Genomic DNA, 20,354 nt, shown 5'->3' with positions numbered 1-20,354 from the left:
CCAGATTTCTTTTCCATATAACCATCGCCTGACCTACTCATGTCTGAATTCCTTGGGCAAAATGCATCAGATTATATGTGAGTCAGAAACATAATAGACCAGAGACATCCCGGTCTGGAAACTATCCAAGCATTATTGTAAATCATTAAGACCATGAGCATTTGTAGGAGAGAGAAGAGCCAAGATACTTACAGCCAAGTGAGCTGATGCAAGTCTTTGAATATCCCAGGCCTGAGGGCTGTAATGCAGTTATGGCTGAGGTATCTGCAAACAGTATGGGTGAGTTCGTTAGGCAGACTCCACACCTCAGTCAGCCACATACACTTAGACGGATTTGGTGTTGTAGTCTGGGTATCTGCTTCTGCAAGCATGTTCTGAATGAGCTGAAGCAGGAGCTGGACGGACCAGGGGATGCCCAGAAATACAAGTCCAGGCTGGGTCCCACTATGACCAGGGCAAGCAACGTGGCCAAGAACAATATTGGCAGATATTCCATTAGGTTGGAGTAGAAAGAAAGATAACTAAATATGTTGAGCAATTCTTACTTCTAGCCTTTTTTGGTCATATTCTCAGTACGTTACTATTTTAAGAAGTATATATCCAGTGAGCTATGGTATGGGAAAAATAAAATACTGAGATGCTAAGAAAGTGATCTATCAGCAAGAAGACAATATTAGAGAGAGAAACTATGGATGATTAATTATTCTTGTATGATGAGGAATTTAGGTCCTTTTTTTTTTTTTTTTTTTTTTTTTTTTTTTTTTTTTTTGGTGTTGGTTCAGGAGATCAAACTCAGGGCCTCTCATCTCATATTAGGCAAATGCTCTGAGCTACATGCCCAGCCCTAACATGAATACTTACCTTGTACTCTTTTAAGGGTTCTTCCATCTCCCCAACCCACCCGATTCTACCTTTGTGGTCTTTTCTTCGAATGATACCCATAATATACTAATGAAGGAGTTACTCACAGGATCTGCAGATTATATAATCCAAAAAATGCTTTCCTGGATATGTGAGTGATGCAGTTGTGCTGGAGGTATCTGTGGGAACAAGATGGGAAAGTCACGTGATTGCGGTATGCCAGTCAGGTGATCGCAGTATACAGGCCTTCAGCTTAAATTGCTGTGTAATGACTTTTTCCCTTTTTCCACCTAAAGGCAGTGGGTGAAACTGGATTCTAAAGCACAGAGCCTTATTCACATGTCGCCAGGAGGCATGGGAGCTACAAAACAAGACAAGGCGTGTAACGAGGTTGACCACCTGCGATCTGGACCACTGAAGTCTGGTGGTGTGTGTGTGTGTGTGTGCGTGTTGCCTCTAGTCATCTTTTATTCAGTCAGGAGCTCTAGCAACCCTCTTTTCTAGCTGGTCTCTACCGACCAGCACCAGGCTGAGCCTTTAGTTCCGCAATTTCTTCATTATTTTCTCACGAACAAAGGAGGGGCCCTTTGGGTCCTTTCTAGACGGAAAGCAAGAAGCAGGCAAATCAGCGATGTGCTCAGGGTCCTAGCAGCTGCTGAACTCTGGATGCTATGCTGTGTCAACTTTCAGGCCTATGAGTCACAAAACTCGAAAATACAGAATTGATTTGATAGTAGCAATAACAGCACTATTGAGGGATCCATGGGAAGAACACTCACTTCCGGTCCGCATCATGCAATAGGACGTTAGGCCTGAATCCCTACGTTCTAAAGCAGGCTGGGGCAGGAAACAGCCATACTGATCGCGACTACTACATAAGTGGGTTTTGTTTTGTATAGTGTGTGTGTGTGTGTGTGTGTGTGTGTGTGTGTGTGTGTGTGTGTGTGTGTGATGCTGAGGATTGAACCCTGGGCCTTGTGCAGGCCAGGCAAGTGCTTTATGTCAGTACTATGCTTCTGACCCCTACATTATCTATGGCTTTGATGTCTCTCATTTCTGTTCGAATGGATGCTTACAATATTACACAAGGCTGTGCTAATTGTTACGGCGTTCCACTCACTGTAAAACCATGGGCAGAACATGTGTGTGTGTGTGTTTGGTGTCTAACTAGACTTTGAATTTTATTCTGGTGCAATTATTCACTGTCAGAGCTTCCCAGCTGTGGTAGTTTGAATGTAAATGGCCCCCATAAGCTCAGAGGGAGTGGCACTATTGGGAGGCGTGGCCTTGTTGGAGGAAGTGTGTCACTGTGGGGCAGGCTTTAGGGTCTCTTTTGCTTAAGCTTTGCTCAGTATCAGACATTTCCCATTGCCTTCTGATCAGGATGTAGCCAGCATCATGTCTGCCTGCAAGCCGCCAATGCTTCTGCCATGATGGACTGAACCTCTGAAACTGTGAGCAAGTCCCTCTCCCCCAATTAAATGTTTTCCTTATAAGAGTTGCTGTGGTCACGGTGTCTCTTCACACCAGTAGAAACCCTAAGACACCAACCTTCCCTTAGAGTCATGAGTGTGTTACAAAATGACTAGAGTTGACCGTCTTTTTGTCTCAAGGCAGCGGGATAGAAAGTAAAGACCAGCTTCTGGTTTATTAGTGATCCTCAGGGCAAAAACCAATCACATTTCCACGCATCCCCCCACTCGGAAAACATTGCTGATCCAGGGCACCTGCATCATACCTGTGCCCACCTACAAAGCACCAATCCCAACGCTGCAGAAGAACCTTGAGAGGCAGTGAGCGCGTGCATCCTAACCCCGCCCTCTGACCCCAAACACCCGCTTGCTTCTTGCACTGTGTCTGTGGGGAGACACACGCAGCAGAAATCCCTTTGGGGCTTATGATTCTGTTATGAATAGGACAGACGGACGTAGAGCAGCATCTGTCTGAACGTTAGAGGAGTGTCTGAAGATAATGAAAGTGGACGCGGTGAATTCGATTTCGATACAAAGGAAAACAATGAAAGCACAGGGGATGCTAGGAAAGGCCCACTGAAGTTTCTCTTCAATGTAAAATCCACTACTCAGTGAGGCCAGTTTATTTGAGATGATTCTTTTTTTTTTTTGTTTGTTTTTTTTTTTTGGTTTTTCGAGACAGGGTTTCTCTGTGTAGCTTTGCGCCTTTCCTGGAACTCACTTGGTAGTCCAGGCTGGCCTCGAACTCACAGAGATCCGCCTGGCTCTGCCTCCCGAGTGCTGGGATTAAAGGCGTGCGCCACCAACGCCCGGCTTTGAGATGATTCTTAATCCAAGGGCGCAACACATGCTTTTCCTCCTTAGTGAAGAGATGGGCGCCACTGCAAATTGTGACTTTGATGTTGTTCTTTCACAGTAGAAGACAAAGGAAAGAGACATTCAGACCGAGGGCCTGTTCTATTCCTCCGCCTCCTGCAGCTGGTCCCCTCTCACCAACATCACTTAAGAATCCAGTTTCTTAAATAACGGAGAGCCCTGAGTCTTAGATCTGTTGACTGTTGCTGCAGAGAGACTGCACGTCTCAGGTCTCAAGTCCCAGGCAGAGACTGCCGAACTTAAGCTCTCTCCTCGGTGTCTACTTTCTTTTTCCAGAAGAGCCATTTAGAGAATGTGAGAATGGAAACATTGACAATCTGGCAAGCGGTACCTCTTTCTACTCCAAACCGAGACTCGAGTCCATTAAATGTATCTCACACTGAACAGCTTGTCTAAGAACAGTTTCCTGGATCATGAATCTCAGCTCTTTCAGCTATCAGAGACTTCTCATGCGAAACACCAGGGTCTTATGTACCAAAATAAAGCAAATAAATATCTTAATGACATGTGTGTTCATAAGCTATTTTTAAAGGTGACATTGTGCATGTTAGAGCCAGGTAGACACCTTTAATTATGTTTCATTGCCAATGGTTGATTGCATTTAACAAGAACTCAGGGTAAGAAGAAATACCTAATTTTTATAAGGTTTGTGTTACAATGAGGAGGAGGAGGATCGCTGTTGGTTTCCATGGCAGCGATGATAAAAAACGTTAGAGTCAACCCCATAAATTGTTTTTTATTTCTCTGAAAGGTCATCACAAACTACTTTTTCTTCTTCTTCAACTTTAGAAAATCCTGGTGCTTTAAGAGGTTATTAAGATAACAAAACTGATCCACAGTAAAAGAAAATTTACATTCCTTGAGCAATGTTCATACATCTGGCAATTAAAATTAAATTTTGATGTAGGAATTTTTTTTCCTTTGTGTCAGAATGACCGTAACTCTACCTTGGGGACTTAGAGAGGTCTAGACTGGAGACTCAATGGACAGGAAGTTCTGTGCTGTCTTGGGGCCACACACTGATACACAGTAGTAGAGGGTTAGTCTCTACCTTTGGGGCCCTGAGGAAATTTGGGAGCTGAATTATGCAGCTGTTCCCACATTCTTCCTTCCAGTGGTTACCGGCTGTCTCAAGCAGGGATGTGGACAGCAAATGAGGAAGGACTTGGCTAGAGATGTCCAATGTTAGGTCTCCTGTCTGAATGTGCTAATGATCTCCCTGCCTCCCTGGGTCCTCATCTTCCTCCTCAAACAGGGGACAAAAAGCACAGGATGGAATCATGCCTGGGACAAGACTGGACGTCTCAGTAACTCTGGAACATACTGACCAATTTCTCTCCATCCCTGGGTTTTCATTGTGATAGTTAAGCGCCTCCATGTTCATCAGAAGCCTCGGCCTCTGGCTGTGATTCTCCCACTAGCTAATTATAGGTCTTAACTGAGTCCCTTAACCTTTGTACACTTCAGCTGGCTCCTGTCTAAGGTGGTCTGATTAGAAATTCTTACAACTTCTCTGATACCTGATAATAGAACTTGTTAGAGTTAGGGTCCTAAATGTCCCCCGAAGGCTCAAGTGTTCAAGGCTTGCATCTCAGCTAGGTGCTGTTGGGAGGAGCCCAACCTTCAAGAGATGGGGACCAGAGGGAGGTCTCAGGTCACCGGGGGCACCCCCTTGAAGAGAAGAGTGGGGCCCCAGCTTCTCTCTTCTCCTCATTCTCATCTGTTTCCTGGTAAGGAGGTTCCTTTGTCTCACCCCATGATTCCAGGACAGGGCCCATCTGTCCTGCACCGAAACCTCCCAAACTGTGATCGACCTTTCCTCTTCATAAACTGATTGTCTCAGGCATTTTGTAGAAGTGGCGGAAAGTTGACTCTTTAAGACAAAAACCCTTGCCATTCTTTCTGTGAGTGACTGCTGTCGAATTGCTTCTCTGGCGAAGAGCGTGAACGCCGTGCAAGCTCGGCATTGATTGACAGAAGGAACACGTGACTTTAGGAATGACTAAGATGTCGCGAAGCTCTGTGGTTCTGATTTCCTCTAGAGGACTCTTGAAGGGCTAATGTGTGGCTAATCCAGGGGACAGTGACAGTACAATCACACTCGAGGACGGAGCAAAAGGAACTGACTTGTCTCGGGTTACGGCGAGAATAACCAAAGGACGTGAGAGGACACCGCACGTCCACACCATCCACACAGAGCTCCACTAGGTGACTCTCTTCCAGGGATGTGTCTCTTGCTTGAGGGGGCCTGTCTTTAATTCCATGAATATGGAATCACTGATGGCATTTCCAGAGACTTCTCTTTTATGCTAGGTGTTGAAGGATAACACAAGAAGACATTTCTGCCAAGGACCCGACATGTGCAACACCCCTTTGCTGGTATTGTTACTAGACCTCTTGGCAGGTGTGGCATCTTCAGAGACCAGAGGAACTCGGCTTGGAAGGACCAGTAGACAATCACCCAAGCTACAAATGGCTGCTACGAACCTGTGAGTTTCCTACCCACAAATATCAATGGGAGGCATCATGCTGACTAGTAGAAATGTTCTTATTCTCTATCCAATGTGACTCTTTAAATACTCTAGTATGAAGACATGAAGTAGACTGATGAGGGGCTGGAGAGATGGTACAAGCCCAGCTGCCCTCCCAGAGGACTCTTATTCAGTCCTAGCACCTAATGGTAGCTCACAACCATCCAGGTCTCAGCTATTGTTTCTCTTGGATGCTAGAAGCACGTGGTCTCCTTTTTTCTCACTGAATACTATTTATATGTTATTTACACACTAGTTATTGGTGTAGTCTCTCCTCAAATGTACTAATATCATCACCATCACCATCATCATCATCATGTTTTTGCTCCTATTATCCTGGGATTCAGGCTGTTCCCTGTCATTACACATTTTAAACACAAGAACTAGTCTTGCCTATGCTTCCACTTTTTTTTCCAAATTAAAAAGCACATCCAGCCCCTCGGATCCTGCAATGTCATTCTCAAATAACACTAAGGAAAGACTTGAAACTATGTATTGAGATATTGTACCTCAAGTCCAAGTCAGCCCTCTGAGAAGGGTTCAGTGAAACTGTACTCTAAACTATGAAATGAAAACACACCCTCCTTTCCAGTGCTTTACTTCCCAATCTTAAGTTTAGGACCAGATTTAGCAACACATATAAAAACTATTCGATTTTGTTCTCGGATCAAAAGTGCCTTAAAACATCACCAGAGTTTCCTCATAAATGTAGTATTTATAGTTACTTACATCTTTTTGAGTTCTGTGTATTTGCTGAAAACTTTGACTGGAAGACTGTGGATTTTATTTTTCTTAAGAGATCTGAAATAAAAATCAAAGCAAATTTTTTGTTACTTTGGGACAAGCTTTCATGTGTCCCCCTATGCAGCCCAGGCTAGCCCAGGTTTATCTTGATCTCTATCCTCTCTCCTTAGTCAGTTGGTATAACAGAGTAGATAGGGCGTGATGATTTCACTGTCTCTATTAATTTCTGGAGAAGTAAACAAAACATAAGAACAAGTGAAAACAAAGACTACAGAAGATCCCAACTACCTCAGCCATGTGTGATGAGCACATGACTACAGAAGATCCCAACCATCCTAGACATGTCCAATTTGGGCATGACTATGCAAGATCCCAACCACCTTAGACATGTCCAATGAGGACATGACTATGCAAGATCTCAACCATCCTAGACATGTCCAATGAGGGCATGACTATGCAAGATCCCAACCATCTTAGACATGTCCAATGAGGACATGACTACAGAAGATCCAATCATCTCAGACATGTCCAATGAGCACATGACTACAGAAGATCCCAACCATCTTAGACATGTCCAATGAGGACATGACTATGCCAGATCCCAACCATCTTAGATATGTCCAATGAGGACATGACTATGCAAGATCCCAACCATCTTAGACATGTCCAATGAGGGCATGACTATGCAAGATCCCAACCATCTTAGACATGTCCAATGAGGACATGACTACAGAAGATCCAATCATCTCAGACATGTCCAATGAGCACATGACTACAGAAGATCCCAACCATCTTAGACATGTCCAATGAGGGCATGACTATGCAAGATCCCAACCATCTTAGACATGTCCAATGAGGGCATGACTATGCAAGATCCCAACCATCCTGGACATGCCCGATGAAGGCAGGACTACAGATTCCTGGCCTTAAATTTCTTTCTGCAAAATTCAGGAAAGTTTGCATGATCCAGGCCCGCTAGCTTTGTGGATCTTTCTATCTTTTCTTGAAGTTTTAGAAGGATTGTCAGCTTTAAAAATGAGATGACATAAGCCTGCTCCCTTTTCTTCAGCAGCAGGGCCATAGCATAACAGTGCACAAGTCAGAGCATACTGGACAAGCACTCCAGGCCACAGACAGACATCGTGAGGTGAACATTAACCAGGCTCATCTAGGAGATCATATTTAAAATGTATTTTCCTGTGGAGGAACTAGATCAACCTCATTGGTGACTGGTTTTAGAAGTAGTTCCAGGGGCAGGAGAGGTGGCTCAGCTCTTGCAGAGGACCCGGGTATGATTCCTAGTATCCACACCGTGCCTCACAACCATCTGTAACTCTAGTTTCAGGGTCTCTGACACCCTCTTCTGACCAGTGTGGGTACTGTACACATGTGGTACACATCCATCCATCTGTGCAGGCAACACTCATATACATAAAATACAAATAAATAAATCTTTTAAGAAGTCCTTTCACAGCCGGGCGGTGGTGGCGCACGCCTTTAATCCCAGCACTCGGGAGGCAGAGCCAGGCGGATCGCTGTGAGTTCGAGGCCAGCCTGGGCTACCAAGTGAGCTCCAGGAAAGGCGCAAAACTACGCAGAGAAACCCTGTCTCGAAAAAAACCAAAAAAAAAAAAAAAAAAAAAAGAAGTCCTTTCACTTATTTGCTAAGTGTATTATGTATAATTTGTCATTATGGCACTACAGGGTTTTCGGTGTTTTTTGTGAGAGTTTAGGTATAAAGATGTGGCACATACTCACAGTAATGTCACGTTGCTAGAAACCTTTGGCACGGCATTTAAGTCAGCCTGTATGCATTCCAGTTCGTTTTCTCTACAGGAACAGTGCTGTGGGTACTGGCTGAGAACTGGGGAGAAAAGACAAAAGAATTACACCAGAAAAAAACAAAACAAACAAACAAAAAACCCAATCGTGTTTATTTATGGCAACAACTGACAATTTTCTCTTTTAATCAACTACATAACAATTTATATCTATTAATGGGCTCCTTGAGTCCTTCATAAAAGCAAACAAGAATTCTCTCCAAATCAAGTTCATCTCATCTCTAGTTCCTTCCCACAGTCATCTTAAAGACATTCAACATCTCACAGAGCAGAAAGAAACCACAATAAAATCAGACCAAGCACTGAGACAAGATAAAGTTCTGTTCAGTGAAAAGCATCGTTTGTTGGAGTAAATCTCCATGGTGATGGCTGGACCAACTCAATCCGATAGCATGAAGCAGTTGCTAAATGAATGTCATGTGGAATACGTGATAGAGGAGCAGAGAAAGAGGCAGAAGATTTTGATAGGATCTTTAATTTCTCCACTGACCCTATGGATATTTGATTTGATGCAGTTAAGAAAGTGAAAGTTAATTTTTAATTATATTATTATTTATGGTGATATTTTATTTGTACTGAAATGTGATTTTATTTGTATGTTAATAAATAAAGTTGCCTGGGGATCAGAGCTAATAGTAAGTCACAGCAGAAGTCTGGCAGTGGTAGCACATGCCCTTAATCCCTATCACATGACAGGCAGATCTCTGTGTGTTCAAGGACACCACCAGCATGGAGACACACACCTTTAATCTCAATACCAACCATAGAAGATCTGGAGGTCTGTATAGATGAGCAGTGACGAGGAGGTCATGTGGTTGGGTTTACAACCAATGAGAAGGCAGAACAGAAAGTCTATAAGAAGACAGACACACAGGAAGTAGGTCTCTGGCTGAGGAGGGCAGCAGCGGCCATGAAGGGTAAGGTTTTTAGCTCTTAGCTATTGCTCTGACCTCTTGGGCTTTTTAACTCTGCAATCAGCTCTGTGTTTCTTATTTTAAAAGATGGTTACATCTACAATTAGTATTATAATTAATTAGTCAACTGTTTTGACACGGGGTCTTGCTGTGTAGTACATTACCTTCTACCTTGACCTGATGAATGATGGTATTCAAGACATGTGCTATGGTGTGAATTCAACTGGTTGCTGTTATGCGCTGAACTGTGAGTATAAATTCTCTCCAATTGCCCATCCTTCTTTGTATCACATTTAAAGTGCATTTAGCTGCATTTTGGCAGTAAAGTTACCACAGCCATTACTGGATCCCCACTTCATGTAGGAGATGCTTTCAGTATATAATGTTTAGATGTTATTATGTGGTCTACATGGTAATTGGCTCAACCCAATAAAGATAGCACTAATATGTTTTGTCTAATGTTTATTGACATCAAGACTATTACAGCTGTATTATTCTGATTAAGGTTGTAATCAGAAAGTACTTGGCAGTAAAGGAGTTTCATACAGTCAAGCTGGGTATGCTGCTTGAAGCAGAGACATGATGGGGCTCAGTGGTTACGAGCACTGGCTGCTCTTGCAGAGGTCCTGGGTTCAGTTCCCAGCACCCATGTGGTGGCTCACAACTGCCTGTAACTCCATTTCTAGGTGATCTGATGCCCTCTTCTGGCCTCCTCAGGCATTAAGCAGGCATACAGTGCATATACATGCATGCAGGCAAAATATACGCATAAAAAATAAAAGTAAACAAATCTTTAAGAAGGCAGAAATGGGGGGCTTTCTCCACCCTCCCTGTCTTGCAAAACATTCACGCCACCCCCTCTTCTGTGGATGGTCCTGAAAGGCCCTCCCCATCTCCAGCCACCTCACTCACCAAGACAGTCCTTGGGTTCAGATTTGTAGCCTTTGTCTGCCCTGGATCTTATAATAATTGGCATTGTCTTCATTCTTCCTGCTCAGCTGGCACAGTGATGTTTTTGGCCCAGATCCCTCTTGATTGGGAATCTGTCTTGTACCTGGCAGGGCTCTGTGGTGCCCCTGCCCGGCCTTTAGAACCTAACTGCCAGCAGCTACCATCCCACCCATCCAAGAATTCTGACAGTCACGGCCAGGCATGGGGTTCCCAGCTAAGACTTTCTTCTCTCACCCACTCTGCATCTGAAGGGGCCATTTTCAAGCATCTTGTCCTGATCCTCTTTGCTACTAAAAACTAAAACACCAAAACAAAGACCCAACCCAGTCAAACACACAGAAAAGCCGTAACTTTGGTGATTTCCCACTGTGTGTGAAGCAAGCTCCCGAACAAGACATATTAGAAAGAGACTGTTGAATTTTCAGTTGTATTTCTTACTAATCTTGTCGTTTCTAAATTAGATTTTTCTGTGTCGTTTTGTTTTTTCAAGCAGTGAAAAGTTTTAAGAAGTGTCTCGACAAAGCAGAACTCTAGTCTTGATAAGGGGATGTACTCGGAAGAGCCAACACACCGGGCAGGAAGTACGCTAGTTTTCCTTCCCACGCAGACTGTGGCTCTCTCCATTGCCTGGGGGCCTGACCTTAAGGTCTGTCGTGATTGGCTAGTTTTTAAAGAATTGGCACACACACACACACACACACACACACACACACACACACACACACCACAAAGGGGAGGGGTCAGCCATTTTAACTCAAGAATGTTTCAGGGTCTTTGTGTAAACAAAGGTTTTTCAGGGGTTGTGGTGGGGGAGGGAGGGAGTGAGATTAAGACATTTGCATCCCAGGTGGGACAGATAAAAAGATTTGAATTCCCTGTCATAAAGTGTTATAGTACTTGGCAGCAAAGACTCCTTTAGTAGCATTAACAGTTCCTCCTCATCTTCTAAACACTTTTTTCTTCAAACTCAGTGAGATGTAGGCTCCTTTCGTCTATCCTGTCTTGGAGTGAGAAACAATGGCAGTACAGGGCACCTGTTCAGGAGTAGCTGACTCAGGAAGCCTGAGTTTGGCCCCTGGGACAGAGAGTGAACTGTTGTATCTATTTTACCAGCACGGTCAGAGGTGAGCCTTGCCCCCCTCCGTGGGTGGTCCCTTGGCTGGGAGATTGACCTGTCCACTGGAACTTGAGGTCTGCACCAGGCCGGATGACCAGAAGGAGTTTCCTCTTAAGAGGGCTTCATGGCTACATTAACATTCCATCTGCGGTGAGAATGCAGAATTCTCTAGGGGTCAGGTCAAAGATCAGAGCTCCACAAACACTTTTGTTTCTCTGGCTTCTGGCAAGGACGAAGCCGCCAAGGACTCGTGAGTTCCAAGGACATTTCTGGCTTTTAGCCAAGAAAGAAACTGGTCACTTTTCTCTGGGGTCAATTTTTACCTCCATTTATAAAATATTTATTTTAGTGTGTGTGTGTGTGTGTGTGTGTGTGTGTGTGTGTGTGTGTGTGTCTGAATGGATCTATGTGCCCCAAGTGTGTAGTGGCATAGAGGCCAGCAGAGGGCATCAAATCACCTTAGTCACAGATGGTTGTGAGCTACTATGTGGATACTGGGAACTAAACCCAGGTCCTCTGCAAGAGCAGCCAGTGCTCTTAACCAATGAGCCATCTCCTCAGCCCCAATTTCTCTTTTCTCTTTTGATATGTGGACTCATTACACAGCCCAGGTTAGCTTTGAACTCAGGACTCTTCTGGCTCAGATTCCTGATTGCTGGGGTTGCAAGTGCATGCCACTGTATATGGTTTAATTTCATTTTTATAGATTATGTATTAATGTATAAGTGTAGGAGTTATGAACTAGTGTTATGAAGTTCATACTCCAGTCTTTCTCAGGGATGGGATGGAGACTGTTTTTAGGGCCCTCATGGATACCTAAATTCACAGATGCTCAAGTCCCTTCTAAAAGTGATGCAGTATTTGCATACAACTTACATACAAATCCCTGCATCTTCTCATGTATCTCTAGAGGCTTCATGACACTGATTATAACATAAATGCTGAGGATATAATTGTTACACTATATACATATTTTATATTATTACATGATTATAACAGTATATAACAACATAGAATAATATACATTAATATTAATGATGAGAAAATTTACTGGACAAGTTCAGCACAGATACAGTTTTTATGAGACTATTTCTGATTTGTTGGTTGAATGCACAATTATGCAACCCTAGGTGAGAGGACTGACTGTACACTGTTAGTATAGAGTTTTGTTGTTGTTGTTGTTGATTTGTTTGCTTGTTTTTGAGACAGGGTCCCACTATGTAGTAGTCTTGGTTAGCCTGGAACTCACAGAGATTACCTTCTTCTGCCTCCCAGAATGCTGGGATTAAAGGTGTGCACAACCATGCCCAATGTTAGTATAGTATTTAATATATACACATTACGTACATAAATGAAGTTTATGTATAACATGTATCAAACTATATATTCACCTACATATGTACACACACACACACACACACACACACACACACACACACACACACAAAACCCTACGAGCAATACAGAGAGAGGCCAATCTCCGCAGTGAGTGCCCCAAGCCCTGGAGGGGAATGCTGCAGCCTCCTGAGTTCAGCTCTGCCCTCCCAGCTCACAGTGTAGAATCTCAGCACACTTGCATAAGGGCATTTGTGCAACCTGCATTGACCAACTACCTGCGGCTCTTACTGGCCTTGTTTACCTGCTGATCCTGTTACCTCTTCTATCTCCATCCAGGGACTTCACAGCCACCTCAGTGCATTGCTTGGGAGAATATTCCCACTCCTGGCAGAGCCCTCATTTCTTACAGTGGTCTTCCATGCCTCCCTGTGCAGCCCTGAATCACCACGGCTTAGTGAGAATGTCTTTCCAGATACACGTGAGCTATTTGTGAGTTGCGGACACACCTTAATCAGTACTGTATGTCCTGTGTCTGGAACATAGCACAAGCTCTTTGTTGAAAAAAAAAAAAATCAAAGGAAACAGAACCTTGTTATTTGTCACCATTATTGATTAGCTATTCCCATAACTGATACAGAGACACAAGAAATAAGCATGCATGGAGATGGATCTATTGTTCCGTTTTTTTCTCAGGCCCTCAGGCAGACAGGAGAACGGTTACCAGTGAAATACATTAAAATGAAATTGACCTTCTGAAGATAACTGAGCCGCTACAGCAGTCCCCCCTTATCCACAGGGGACACATTCCAAGACGTCCAGTGGATGCTTGACACCAGAGATAACACCAAAGCCTGTGTTAACTGTTTTCCCTATGCTGACATGCCTCTGAAAAAGTTCAATTTATAAATCAGGCCAGTGAGATTAAGAGTAAGTAATTACTTAATAGAAAAAATCGTAACAGTATATATACCACGACCAAGGTTATGTGAATGCGGTCTGTCTGTGTCCAGGCCTCGCCATCATCGTTCCCAGGAGCCCGAGTCCCAGCTCCTCAAGTGTTCATATACTGTTTAGGGACTGCAGGTGCCTGCAGCTCTTTGAAACTGTCGACAGCAAAACCTTAGATAAGAGGGGGCTGCTGTTCCCCGAAAAACCCACGCACCACAGTTACGTTCTCGCACAGCGGATACCGTCTTTGAACCAACACCACTTACAGCACTCCTGTGTTAATGTCACTTTATTGACATTTCCATGGACTGTGCCAAATATGGTCGTCCATCCACTAGTGTCACCTGTGGGGTGGTGATTGATACGCATCAGTTAGTCTAGAGATCAGATCGCATACCACAAAGACAAAAGAATAAAAATGTCATTAGTCTAGAGATCAGATCGCATACCACAAAACAAAAGAATAAAAATGTCATGAATCAAACCAAGACAACCCAAAGACCTGCTCAAGCAACAGAACGGTTTTTGTTTGTTTGTTTCTTTTTTTTTTGTTTTTTTAAATATGAAGATAGTAAGAGAGAGTTAAACAGACCTCTGTGGGCATTTCTCGATTTCACTTATAAGGATTTCAGATGTATGCTTCACAACACATATAAATTATTTTATGTAATCGTAAATGTCTTGGTAAACAATACCTCTTTCTAATACTGATATTTTGAATCTTAGACTTGAATTCACTCTGCACATCACTTTGCCGCGTGAAGCTGGGAGGGGCTTGTGGGATGGGGTACTGAGTTTGATAAAATCGGAACTTTCTTGCTTTGCTTTGTTGCTGGGGGTTGAACGCAGGCCTCACACGCTCTCAGCATGGGCTGTACCACTCCTTGCCAGATTTTGTTTTTAAATAAAGCAAAAACCAAAGTACTTTTTTAATAAAGAGTGTTGAATCCTATTGAGGGAAAACAGTGTCTTGGTTTCTCATGTTTAATGTCAACTTGCCATTTGCTGTTATAATATTCTTATTTGATATTTCCTTTCTATTAGAAAAAATACCTACAAACAATTTATTTATGTACATCTTTACAAAAAAGGGCCTATTCCGAAGCATCCTTAATTGAGCACGTGCTATAAAAATGGTAAGATTTGCATTGTAATAGAGGGCACCAAAGTCCACATGAATCAAAAAGTAAATTCATGGGGCAGTTGCGTGCTCCTTTGATCCCTGATATCTGTAATTTATCTTTACGCCTTTTTCATATCCTGAATGATGCTTTTGATATCTTTAATGGCATTATAAGCTATTCCATGTGCGTTGTTCAGTTTGGGTTCAGAACGTCCTTGTGGGGCAAAGAAACAAGAGTGAGCCTTGATTCCCACGGAGCAAATGAGAAATCTCCGATTAGCTTGTTCACTGATCCCCAGAGAATGGCCTCTGAACTGAGCACAGACTGAGCGCCTACTGCATGCTCTACTATCCTACGTTCTGGTGGGTAGCAAAGCAGAATCTGGCCGTTTCTCAGGTCAAAGCTCACGTCTGCCAAGAGGCGGGAAAGTAACGCTCAGGACTCTACGTGGCGGGGGATGTACCCTCAGGGATGCCTGCGCAGCCCCCCCTTGAGGGGGAGGGCCACTTAACTGCGCCTTTTTTTTTTTTTGGTCTTAGTTGTTCTGGATTGAACCTAGTGCCTCCTGCATGCTAGGCAAGCCTTCTCCCCCTGAGCTGCATCCCGCATCTCCGAACTGAGTGTGAAGGAAGGGGCAGGCAGGAATGCTCTGTGGAAAGGGATTGGAATTGTTTCCCATCCAAGGGCAGGGTGCCCGAGTACCCAGGGCCCAGACAGCTGCTTGGCCTGCCGCCGCGATGCGGTCGCCCCACTCAGATGCTAGTTGGACAGTTCTGAAGAGGGCTGGCTGGCCCTGTGTGGCAGACTAGGAAGGTCTGAGTTCCCGCCTTGACTGTGACTAACTTCACATATCAATCTCTCTGCCATCAGTTCTCCTCACAGGAAAATCGGCAGATTAGATCGGGCAAGACACAGGGTCTCAACACAGCCCTCCACTTGGCCTGGGGGATGCCGCGGCCTGGGGGATGCCGCGGCCTGGGGGATGCCGCGGCCTGGGGGATGCCGTGGCCTGGGGGATGTGTAGCCTCTTCTCACTTCATGCTTGATGACTCTGCTCAAGTCACATTGCTTTTGCAAGAAGGACCCCATTTCACCTTATTTCAGCCAGCCCCGGGGCCTTTTATTTTCTATGCCTGGGATTCCATGACTCCAGAACATCATCCTTCCCTTCCTTCCTTCCTTCCTTCCTTCCCTCATTCCTTCCTTCCCTCATTCCTTCCTTCCCTCATTCCTTCCTCCCTCCCTCCTTCCTTCCTTCCTTCCTTTTTCTTTCATTTTGTTCTCAATTCAAGTCAATTAAAGAAAAGTATTCTATGATTCTGTCCTTAAAGTGGATTTCCAGGATGTTTTTCATCTCCTTATTTGTTTGCAATTCATGGTCCTTGTCCCTCTGGATGTGCTTAGTTATCTGTGCACAGTGTTACTGTTTTCTTAGTTTTTGTTGTCCCGTGAGCCAAAGGTCCTTGTTTTCTCCTTATTTCTTTTGAGCTCACTGTGTCTCAGTGATGTGCGGAGGTCCTGACACTCAGGGTCATTCTGCACGATCAAGTAATTCTCTAGGCGAGCCCAATGGCCACTTGTGAATATTCTTAAAGCCGAACAAAGCTATCGGCCACAAGGAAGCCTCTTAAAATTGAATTACGAGAAGCAGAGCAGAATTTGGAAGGCCATTTCAATCTTTATGAGGCCATCTTTCTGACTTTAGCAGGCTCTGTATCCTAAAATTCAGGTCATTTGCCTGAACACAGTGGCAGTGGTTTTCCGAACCTCTCCTCCCAGTTCATTACCCTCGCTCACTGACTGACCCACAGTTTTGGGGGACGCATGTGGTGAGGTTTGTGTGTGGCGCACAGTAGGGGGCGGGACTCACCACAGCTGTCCTCGTCGGCACCGTTCCCACAATCATCCACGCCATCACAGTGAAAGGCTCGGGGCAAGCACTTGGTGAGATTCCCACAAGGAAAATACCCTTTGGGGCACAGCGGAGCCACCCTGCTGCCGTCAGCCACTGCGAAGCCTGCATGAGAGATGTGACAGGGTAAGTGAAACCACATGTGAGCGAGCGCAGTTGGGCTTTGTTGGCGCTGTCCTGTTCAATGGAATGAGGACTCCACGAGGCTGACTCGTCTGGTGTCGTCCTCATCAATATGGAACAGCACCGTCAGTTACCATGGTGGAACCTCATACTAACTACACCATGGGGGAGATGGAGACCCATTTTGACTTTTCATTTCAGGGAGGTGAATGCAAAGAAAGCCAAATGTATGGCTCCACTATTGAATGGGAGTCGGGGAGGTGTCTACTGCTTGAGACGGAAGGGTAAAACCCTGCTTAAATAGAGACAAAGACACTGATCTATGCAGCTATTAATCTTTTCATAAGAAGGATTTAAGGTGACTTAATACATATGCAGAAGGACCATTTAAATGGGAGCTTGAGAGAGTGCCTAACCTTCATTAAATAAGGGGTGACAGCCCAACAGTGACCTCTCATATTAGGGAGCTACTGAGTACCAGCACTCTGCTGGGTAGTTATCTCAGTTACTCCTTCCAAAAAATAGACATCCTTTTTATCCACTGGCTAATAAAATGGTGGAAGTCTTGAGGTCAAGTTGAAACTTCACAAGTTTTTGAGACTTTTGTACCACTGGTTTGATTACATTCATGCCCTCCCCTGACTCCCTCTGGATTCTCCCTCCCTTCCCACCCACCTCTGTATCCTCTCTTTCATTTAAACCCAGCAAGTTCAATTTGTACTGCCCATGTACCCCTGGGAGATTTCAAGGGAGGGGAGACAGAATGAAATGGTAGAAAGGGTGATGGGGGCGGGGGGGGGAGAGTAGGGGGAGGGGGATGGATAATGGAGGAAGGCTTAAATGGGGTGAGGGGTAGGAGGGCAGGGTGGAGGAGGGGGTACAGGGAAGGATGACTTGAAGGCCTTTCGGAAGAGTCTGTAGAAACCTACTGTCGAAATACGAATGTACACACATATAAAGAGTTAAATGGTTCACCCTGTAACAGCAATGGCGTCCCACTCCACACAACGTGCTAACAAATAAAAAGTCCAACGCTGGAAACTTCACAAACTTAAAGAGCAAGCAGACTCCCAAATCGCTACTGTTATTATATGACGCATTGAAAGTGTTGGCCAAGTGTCCCCAACGATGATGTCCCCACCCTGACCAGGAAGGCATTTGGGCTGGACCTGCCGTCATGAGGGTCACCTACTGTGTGTGGGTATTTCCTCATCGTCTCATTGAATGCTGAAGGCAATGGAGCCACTGGTATTGTGGTCATTATGTAAAGATGCCTTTAGGGTAGCCTGGGGAAACACCACACCCATTTGGCCTTCCAGGAGACGCTGCCTTGCACCGAGATGCACCCCACAAATGTTTTGGAGACTTTCCTGCTCCTCCTTGTTTACAAAGACTCATTTATAAACAGGCAGGTGGGCACCCACCCTGTCTGACTCAGTGCGCTCGCACTAAGCTTCCAAGACGGTCTTTGGAGAGGACAGTTGCAGTTCGTGAGCTTTAAGCTTGTGAGGCGCTCTAACCCTGGAGATGGAGCAAGAGTACAAAAGCAGGGCAGCTGGTCTTCCCCAAGGAGAGTGATGTCATGGAGCACTCTTGGAGTGCTCCCAGATGTGCCTTCTGGAACTTTCCTGATGGAGGAGGCCAATCTAGAGTGTGACCCAAGATTGTTGGCTGGGAGTGGGGATGGGGGTGTGGGCGGGAGGGGCAGAAGAAGTGGAGGAGAGAGGCTGACCACAAGTGACTGCAACTGTTAATTACATCTGTCAGGAGTTCCCCGTTCTGTGATGGCTGCTTCCTGGGACATTTCAAGCATAAACAGGGAATAGAAAGAAAATAATGACTGAACTCAACTCCTTCCTCTCTGTCCGCTGTCTCTTTCATGTCTGGTATTATTTGGGGGCCCAATTAACTTTTTAAAAAATAAAGTCCCACTTATTGGGGTTGAAAAAGGAAAGAGCCCCTTTCAAAATTTAACCTTCCTGAAGTTGCGGGCTCCTGTTTCAGTTCTGCTGGAACAAAACCCAGTGTTCCGCATATCCTGCTTGTCATTCTGTCCCATCATCGTGAAATGTAAATAATAATTAAGAGTCCCCGCTGTGTTTGGCACCCACTGGCCATCTGTGGGAGGTAAATTCTGCAGTCCATGGCTCCTGTCATCTACAGAAGCATAGCGAGGCAGTTGATTGAAGTTCAGGCGTGATGAAAGTGGAGGCTGCCAACTTCAGAACAAACTTTGTAGCTTCCAGAAGTTTCCATGGGGCTCCTTTGACCAAAGTCACTGCGGAGGGGAGATCTGGGCTTGTGAAAGGGAAGTGCTGTCAGGGTCCCTGCTCTCTCCAGTCAGGACTCCAGGCGTGGCTGTGCGCAGGCGTCACACATTGGTTCTGCAGCTTCTTTTTAGAGGCAGCTGGACTGGTACCCAAGGGTGCTCTTGGTTTCCGGTCAACACTTTCCATGGGCTACTGAGAGGTGATGTTCGAGAAGGCTCTTTTAGGTTTTCCATGTATGAACCATTAGAGACAGTCGGGTCCCTGTCCTGATTATTTGACAATAGCAGTCCTAAATGGAACTGAGGAAATACCTGAGTGAGGTTCTCCGGAAGAACCAGCCTGCCTCCATCTTGGGCTTGAAAGCCATCTTATAGCTGTGAGACCAAAATGAGCCATCTTAGAAATAAGACCAAAATGCTTTCACCCTAAAATTAAGGCCTAAGATTTCTCCTTTTAGAAAATAGGCCATTAGTTACTGAAAACAGTCAGTTCAGATTCCAGAAACCAGGAAGTGTAAAAGTACAGAGTCACAAGATAGTCACGAGGTAATGCCTGCTGGACTATGGAATGTCTTCTCCCTGGTTTCCAGGGTAACTGACCACAGAAATGCCCCCACCTGAGGGCAGCCAATGAGAAATGGTGGCGGGCAACCACTCCCTTAGAAGTAATTTCTAGAAGTCCCTAGAAGCGAGCCAATCAGAATTGTACCCATACTAGCACCCCTAAATGATGTAACCTTGTGATTTTTCCCTTTAAAAGCTGAGCTTGCAGACAGGTGGGCACTTCCTCCAGCCTCCACTGTGTTGGATGTATTGGACGAAGTCCCTGCCTAGGCTTGTAATGCTTTTGGATATCCAGAATTAAACCTTGCTTTTGCATTCCGGCATGCTCGTCTTTGGTGGTCTCTCAGGGGGTCACGATCTGGGCACAACATAGTAAAGACAAACTAGCTTCATTTCTCTTCATGATTAAACCTGTTTTTCAAGGATTGGGCTATATGCCCCACCTGTAACCTGAACTACATGGTTCTGTACTGCCTGCTCCAGGAATGGCAATCATGCCTTTGTTTCAAAGAGTTGTTTAGAACCATCTTGCGGCCCTACCTTTGTTTCAAGAGCTTATACGACCCCCTAGACTCCCTTGTGATGCCCACCTTGCAGGCATGTCTTTGTTTCAGGAAGGACTAACTTGCTCTACTTATGTTCTGCTCCTGTAACCCGCCGATTATGTCTGCCAGATCCCTCATTTGGAAACCCCCTTCCCTTGAGCTACAAAAGCCTTGTCCTCCTCACATCCAATGCAGACCTCTGGAACCCTGCCTTAGGGGTTGGC

At 44.9% G+C, this 20,354-nt stretch overlaps 1 protein-coding gene across 1 annotated transcript in view; it reads right to left on the bottom strand.

Annotated features, from left to right (window-relative positions):
- The window catches only part of Rxfp2 (relaxin family peptide receptor 2), a 58,183-nt gene that overhangs the window by 25,285 nt on the left and 12,544 nt on the right, over nt 1–20,354 (bottom strand). The window contains exons 2-7 of the mRNA XM_028878083.2: nt 16,588–16,734; nt 13,860–13,937; nt 8,243–8,348; nt 6,470–6,541; nt 969–1,040; nt 193–264 (exon numbers count right to left, since the gene is read on the bottom strand). Of these exons, the coding sequence (XP_028733916.1) occupies nt 193–264; nt 969–1,040; nt 6,470–6,541; nt 8,243–8,348; nt 13,860–13,937; nt 16,588–16,734 (547 nt within the window). The remainder of the gene's footprint in view (nt 1–192; nt 265–968; nt 1,041–6,469; nt 6,542–8,242; nt 8,349–13,859; nt 13,938–16,587; nt 16,735–20,354) is intronic.

This window comes from Peromyscus leucopus, chromosome 23, assembly GCF_004664715.2.
Source record: "Peromyscus leucopus breed LL Stock chromosome 23, UCI_PerLeu_2.1, whole genome shotgun sequence".
NCBI lineage: Eukaryota > Metazoa > Chordata > Mammalia > Rodentia > Cricetidae > Peromyscus > Peromyscus leucopus.
This window is presented reverse-complemented; position numbering and strand designations above follow the sequence as displayed.